The sequence below is a fragment of the Trypanosoma cruzi genome, genomic scaffold, assembly GCF_000209065.1.
Source record: "Trypanosoma cruzi strain CL Brener 1047053517087 genomic scaffold, whole genome shotgun sequence".
Lineage (NCBI taxonomy): Eukaryota > Euglenozoa > Kinetoplastea > Trypanosomatida > Trypanosomatidae > Trypanosoma > Trypanosoma cruzi.
This window is the reverse complement of record NW_001849447.1, coordinates 402,785-409,940: the sequence shown is the minus strand read 5'-3', so window position 1 is coordinate 409,940 and position 7,156 is coordinate 402,785. Positions and strand designations below refer to the sequence as shown.

Genomic DNA, 7,156 nt, shown 5'->3' with positions numbered 1-7,156 from the left:
AAGTTTCTTTGCCGCCTCGCAGGATTCCTTGTAATGGGTCACATTCCAATTAATATCCATGGCTGTGTACGCAAACTCCCAACGCATGTTACGATGTTTTATGTAAGCAAGACTATTTTGAACGCCGGTTTGTATGTAAGATGCAACGCTTTCGCCCAAGGACAAAAGTCTTTTTGCACTACCTGCCACACCGCAAAGCGACAAGTCTCGCGAAGTCTTGAGGCACATTAGCACACATTGTTCCGCCTCACGTGGGTGCTGTGTGAAGTAGCTGTGAGAAACATCGCTTGATGCGTAGGCATAGTTGCCGAGAAGAAACGCCTTCGTGGCAAACTCACGCAACGAGGCTTTTAATGTCTGCTCTTCCCGGGAATCTTCCCTGGAAACGTGTCGCACCGTCATGTTCCAACATGCACATCCAAGAAAACGCAACTCTTCAAGTGTTTTTACTGGGAGACTGACCATTGCCTCATTTTCCGCTGCTTCTGATGCTGCTGACAAAGACGGCGATATCATTTTATCTATAACTTCCGTGAGACCTGCGATATCTGCAAGAAGTCTGGCGTCGTCACTATTGTCTTCCTCGCGCGTAGCAAATTTGTGAAGCACCTCATCGAGCCTCAGACCCAAACTCTGCGCATCCATCATTGCGTAGGCCGGATCCATCTTCGACCAAACGGATATGTGTATTGGGCGTAGCGTGAATATGATGTGTCTGTAATCATGTTGCATAAAGAATAAAGAACAGCGGCAAGATAAGTGGCAAAGAGAAAACAACAACAAAAACAAAAACAAAAAAAAACAGATAAAGAAAGAGTGGGAAAAGTTGAGAATAAAATGGGGCACCAGTCAGGCAGAGTAAACTCTCTTCTCTTCTCCTCTTTCTTTTTTAATACAACACCGATATTTCCGTGTAATTCCATCCGGATATCATAATAGAAGCGCAACAGGCATCCGGACTGGATGACATCGTCTCCCTCCAATTCCCCTTCATATTTCTTCCCACCCTCCCCAATATTTCTCCCCCTCTCTCTCTCTCCTTCCCTCCGACCCCACACCGTCCCTCCTCTTCACTTCCTTCTTGACACTTCACTTTGAAGCCTTTTGAGCCTCTATCAGCTTTTTGGCGCTATCCAACTCCTCCTCCTTCACCATTTCCTTTTCTCTCTCTCTCACCATTTGCAGAATCTGTTTTGAAACTCGGTGCTCACGGACTTTTCTTTCAAGAACAGGTGTTGTTGGGCCCACCGTGTAGGCATGGTACACAAAAGACAGCCATATGTTCCCAAAGAGTAACAAACACATAAACACCATTGACATCACAAAAGTTTTCCATAATTGCAGCTGCGTCTTGCGCCAAATCCATCGAACACGATTGGTACGAAATGGCTTCGTCAAGCGTCCTATTTTATTCATCACCAGCATGCGAAAAAACATTGACCGACGAGCGAGAGTGTCTTTCGGCGGACCCGCCCCTGGGCCCCACATGCCAGGCCTATCCGAGTACTTTGACGGTGTCGGCATCAAATGCCCGCGGTTCATGCACCGTCGCTCGCATCGTCGAAACATTTCGATCTAAAACTCGTCAACTCCACACACAAAAATCTAAAATCACACAAAAGAAATATAAAAAAAAAAAAAAGAAAGAAAGAAAGAGAGAAACAAAACAAAAAGAAAAAAAAAATACTTCAGACCCACCACCACCAAATGACATTTTAAACAACAAAAAAGAAAAGAAAAAAAAAGGAAAAAAAAAAAAGAAAAAAAAAAAGCGGAAGAGAAGTATATATGTATATAAATGTGTATAGAAGATACTTTTTTCTTCCAAAATCCTTTCGAGGGTTTGAAAAAAAAAAAAAAAAAAAACAACAAACCCTTTTGTCTCTTTTTCCCTTCTTTTATACACCGCGTCAAAAGTGTAGATAACTAACTCGCAACATTTGTCCGTCAAAAGGCGCCTCTTATAAATCACTTTCATTGCAACATTTACATCGCAAACAAACGAACAAACAAACAAACAAGGGGTTAATGCGTGCTAGAAGACTGGGGTGGGCAAAGTATATATATATATATACTGCTTGAAACGAACAAAAAGCAATAAAAATGCAGAAAAGCAAAACAATTTAAAAATTGCATACAACACAAGAAAACAAACGAAAAAAAAAAGAAAATGAGAATAAAAACAAAATATTACATATAATAACTTTGCCTCCTCCTTTTCAATGGCCCATGTATGCAATCAGAAACATATATTCTTCTGTTAGGCTTATCGCCTCCTTGGGGGTGGTTTGGGCTTATTTATGGTTGTGGCACATCGGGGAATGTGCCGCTCCGCCACGTCCGGAGCAAACTTCCTCCCACAGTGTGGACAGGGTGTATAGTGACTGTTCTCACTATATGTTGGGGGAGGAAGATCTTTTACGTTGCCCCCAGACTTGAGGACTTTATCCACCTGCCGTGCGTCTCGCATTGAGCGTCTAAACGCCTCACTTTCCGCTCGCCAGTCCCGTTTTGGAGCTGGCGCCACAGCTGCTGCTGAAGCACCACTACTACCCGACTTCGCTACTTGATCCGCACCTGTGCCCGAGAGACGCATTGCTCGCATGTTGAATACCCTCCGCTTCTTTTGAGTGGTACACACACGCTCATGTCGGGACAATACATTCAGAGCAAACGTCCGACCACAGTTACTGCATTCTCCTTTTTCTCCTATGTCATTTCCTTCTTCTTCTTCAGGAATTTCCGGAATATTACGTGCCGTGCTACTTTTAGATAGCACTGGAAGTGTTGGTGCCCCAGGTCCCTTCATATCTTCTGGCATATTTCGGACTTCTCGAGCATCATTAGTGATGGTTACTTTCCTTTCATTCCTAGCCTCCCGTAACTTTGGTGGTGACGGAATTCCCGCCGCCACCGTCGTTCCTCCTACGGCAGTGAGAGCTGGAAGTGCACGAGTTTCCTTGAGAGGGGCATGCGACGTGACGACTTCAGGCGGTAATGTGGATACCTGTCCACGCGGTCCTTGATCCTTGGAACTCACCGTGATCTTCTCCAAAATTTCACCACATTCCTCACAGAATCTCGCCGTCTGATCCTCAAAAGATTCACCGCATTTTTTGCAGAACATAACTTCCGTTGTTGATGGAGCTGCAGTTGCAGGCTCTTCGTCACCAAGAGCCGCACCACAATTGTCACAGAAGTTACCATCAGCATCACAAACCGCCTTGCAGGCTGGGCACGCTACAACCCGAATGGTCGAGGCGTTTACATTCTCGGCCCCCGCTTTTCGCTCAATCGCTGATGCACCATTGATTGGTGCGCCACATGTGCCACAGAATCTAGAACCCTCCGGAATTTGTTCCCCACAGTGCTCACAAGGATCAAAAAGGTTCTTGGCAACAAGACTAGCTCCACAATCGCGACAAAACTTTGCGGACATATCATATTCTACAACGCCACAACGAGGGCATGCACGTCCCTCTGGATCCACTTTGCCGCCTTTTTTTAGTCGGTTCAACTTCGGATTGATTTTTCCCGCGTCTTTTGTGGAAATATCCTCTTCCGACACCGGACCCCCTGCTGCACCCTGGTCCTCGTTCCCGCCGTTTGCAACGCGACTTCCTACAACTCCGGTATTTTGACCAACCCTGGAAGCGCCCAAATCTAATTTGCGTGCCGATACTGGCATCTTTGTTGATGGCGAACATGAACGTGGTGGTGGTTTTGCTCTCGAGCCGGGCTTGCATGAACGGAGATGAACGACAAGACGGTCAGCAAGAAATTTTCTTCCGCAATTAGGACAGGGTTCCAAATTGCTTACGAACTCAGCAAATTGGGCGTCATTATGTTCATCCATATGAGTCCCCTCACCTTTCCAGTTAACGGTGTCCGGATGCTTGGGCGGCTTGCCTCGTGTCTGTACGTCTGCTGCCTCCCATTGGGCCAATTTTTTTCCGTAACATTGAGGTATATGAATTGCTATAGAGCTGCTTCCGAATTGCTGGCCACACAGGTAGCAAATAGGCAACTGTGGCCTACCCCCAGACATCAGTGAGGGAGAATGGCCGGCGCTTTTCCTCGGAGAGCGTGAGCCGAGTGCCGACTGCGTGCTTCTTCGTGTGGACGATGGACCAGAACCCAAAGTTCCGTTGAAACTACTACCATCATCCTTCCCACTGGTTTTCAATGTCGACCCGCGCTTACTGTCACCTTTACAGCTACGCAAGTGGACAACGAGACGATCTGGAAGGAACTTCCGCCCACATTTGCGACAAGGCACGAGATTAGCGGTGAACTCGTGAAACTGTTCGTCATTCAGTTTATCCATGCTCACCCCCTCTCCACGCCAGTTCACGGTGTCGGGATGTTTCGGTCGTTTGCCACGTGTCACCGGATCGGCTATTTCCCACTGCGCCACCTTCTTCGCGTAGCACTGCGGAATATGAATGCCAATGGAGGCCGAACCAAACTGCTGGCCGCATAAATAACACACACGCAGCTGCGGCTTGAATGCCGGTCCCCTCCTACTAGCCGAGAGCATTATTTTACAATTCCTATTCCCCTCGCCTTATCCCACACACACACACACACACGGCTTCCACAGACGATCCGTGAGTGGCGCAAAAGGCACTCCCTAATGATCAACCGTCAGATATGTACCTAAAAAAAACTGCACATAAAGAAACAGAAAGGGCAAAAAAGTTGAAACAACAACAACAAAAACAGAGAAAAGGAAGAAGTGTAATTTTCGGTAAAAGGAAGTAATGGAAAAGACAACCACAAACATATCATTATCAATGATAGGCACGCCTCCATTGCAAAAAATAATGAGGGAACGCTGCAATCAACAACAACAACACATGTACACACACGAGAAAAAAAGTAAACGTTTTACTGAAGAGAAACGATGTCCCGCTTCTTACAGATCTCCCCTCCAAAAAAAAAAAAAAAAAAAAAAAAAAAAGAACAGGGCAATATAAATAAGTATCGGTCCTGACATAGCAAGAAGAAAGCAATATTCCTTTTTTTTTCTTTTTTTCCTTTTGCTTCCATTGCCACTTCTATTTCAAAAGTCACTACTACTAATACTGCCACTACTATTGCTATTATAAGTTTTAGTAGTAATGGCCTGATAGACCTGCTGCTACTGACACGACGCGCATAAGCCCTGCATACACACACGCATGCAGAGTTTAAAAAAACTTGGCACAGGGAATAAAAAATTTCCCAGATTTCTCCAAAGCGAGACCAAATAAAATACATAAATTTATTCTAGTATTCTTTGAAGCGGCCACAAGGCGGCTAAATAGAAAATAAAACACACCAAAAACGAAATGCCCCATTGTTACCGTTCCCCTGAAATTCGCTAGTCCTAACTACCCTACATCATAACGGAATACAACAGGGATACAAACGCCCTATTGAATAGCCACCGGTCCTGGATTCTTCACAGTCGATGGGTATTTTGCGCCCTCCAATGGACGCATACGGAACTGTTGTCCGGGGTAAATTTCCTGCGCAAGCGCCTCTAAACCATCGGTACGACCGAAGCCCGGCTCGGCCTTGGCGCGATGAATACCATACTTCTTCGCATTTTCCTCTTCTAATTCAAAGGCCGCCTTGTCCGCTGCTTCAAGGGCCTTGTAAGCCACGTCTAACTCATGAAGAGGAGGAAGTGGAACTTGCCCTCTTTCAATTGCGGAAGCCTCAGAAATACTATGAGGCTTATATGCGATACGCTCCCACGACGCAAGGCGATCAAAGAGAGTACTACGGCGGTTCACCTGATCAAGCTCGTATGTGACAATCCAGTTGTCGTCAAACCAGGGGTTTGGTACCACCCATGGGAGTAGCTTTCCAAAAAAACGACCAATTCCGCGATAACAGGGAACAACAAGGCGAGAGTCAAAATGAGCTGCAATCTGACGAAATGCTTCAACATGCTTCAGCGTTTGAGGACCACCCAAGTCAAACTTATAACGTACAGCTCGATGGGCCATGGAACAGCGCACAACAGCACGTGCCGCGTCCACAACCCACGTTGGCTGCACCAAGGAATTAGGGAAGCATGCAGGGTACACGTAGCGACCCAACCCACGATAACGATATCTTTTCCCAAAAAGTGGGCCAAAACGAATAATTGTCGCATCTGGATGGTTGGCGCCAACCGCGTCTTCTGCGCGCGCTCGAAAATCACAATAGTTCGACTCAGAAGCAAATGTTGCATCTAGACCGTTACAAAATATCACGCGCTCGGCACGAACACTACGTGCTGTCCAGCTCACATTAGTGGATCCTGTCAAAAATACATCATGATGACTATTGTTGGCGTACTCTGCGTGATAATCCACAGCAAATACAAGAGTATCACTACCGTTGGAAGCGACATTCACTTGAATGCGGTCCGTCACATCACATTCATGGAGTTCAATCTTCTCTGGATATTTTTGGAGAAGCATATCAAGTTCAGATCCGGCAGGAATAAGTGTGGGGTAACGGGTTGTAGCACGAACCTTCTCAATGTCGGGATGTTCACAAAATTCACGCACAATCTCCGCCCCCAGATACCCACTGGCTCCAAAAACTGTAACACGCTTGGCTGGCTTGGGATTTAGGCGACGACGTTCATGCGGCAAACGTACAGCGGGGTTTGGCACAAGCATGGCATTCCAGTAGGGACCGCGCTCATAGCCAAACTCACCACCAGTCGTTTTCGGCTTGCGGGTGGGGTACATCTGCTCCAAGTCCTTGCGATCAAGGAACATGGACTCAGGCTGGTGACCGTACGGATCCCAAAAACATCTTCCAGCCGCTGCCGCCAAACGACAGGTGCCACACCCTCCCCATCGACGCATTGCGCTTTTAGCCACACGTTTCCCTCCACCAAAACCACCAGTTTGTGGATAACACAAGAAAACAAAAAATGCGGGGGAAAAAAAAAGAAGATAAAACTTCAGCGGCAGATGCAAGAAAAGCAAAAAAAATAAAAATAAAAAACATGCACACAAAAAAACTTACAAAATCTCTCGCATCGCACCCGCGTGAATGCCAGCATGCAATATCCTAAAAAAAATTTCTGGTTTTCATTGCTTTTCTTAGTAGCTTCTCCAGGGGATAAAAGAGGCACGCTTGTTTTATTTTTATGTTGCTCTTCGTT

The 7,156-nt window shown here is 46.2% G+C and overlaps 4 protein-coding genes across 4 annotated transcripts, besides 11 other annotated features; all 4 read right to left on the bottom strand.

Annotated features, from left to right (window-relative positions):
* On the bottom strand, window positions 1-732 carry Tc00.1047053508893.40 (hypothetical protein, conserved; the record flags this gene model as incomplete). The annotated part of the gene is made up of 1 exon (XM_799942.1): window positions 1-732. A coding segment is annotated over one exon (732 nt), but the record flags the coding sequence as incomplete, so codon positions are not given.
* Window positions 1-7,156: a sequence feature (heterozygous, non-Esmeraldo-like haplotype).
* Window positions 771-802: a microsatellite.
* Window positions 974-1,083: a sequence feature (GA-rich).
* Window positions 1,090-1,569, bottom strand: Tc00.1047053508893.30 (hypothetical protein, conserved; the record flags this gene model as incomplete). The annotated part of the gene is made up of 1 exon (XM_799941.1): window positions 1,090-1,569. The coding sequence occupies one exon, from the start codon at window positions 1,567-1,569 to the stop codon at window positions 1,090-1,092; it is 480 nt and encodes a 159-aa protein (XP_805034.1).
* Window positions 1,618-1,684: a sequence feature (T-rich).
* Window positions 1,725-1,771: a microsatellite.
* Window positions 1,847-1,866: a microsatellite.
* Window positions 1,995-2,021: a microsatellite.
* Window positions 2,082-2,188: a sequence feature (T-rich).
* Window positions 2,267-4,540, bottom strand: Tc00.1047053508893.20 (hypothetical protein, conserved; the record flags this gene model as incomplete). The annotated part of the gene is made up of 1 exon (XM_799940.1): window positions 2,267-4,540. One exon carries the CDS (start codon window positions 4,538-4,540, stop codon window positions 2,267-2,269), a length of 2,274 nt encoding a protein of 757 aa, XP_805033.1.
* Window positions 4,936-4,966: a microsatellite.
* Window positions 5,075-5,108: a microsatellite.
* Window positions 5,418-6,854, bottom strand: Tc00.1047053508893.10 (hypothetical protein, conserved; the record flags this gene model as incomplete). Its single annotated transcript, XM_799939.1, has 1 exon — window positions 5,418-6,854. One exon carries the CDS (start codon window positions 6,852-6,854, stop codon window positions 5,418-5,420), a length of 1,437 nt encoding a protein of 478 aa, XP_805032.1.
* Window positions 6,976-6,996: a sequence feature (AT_rich).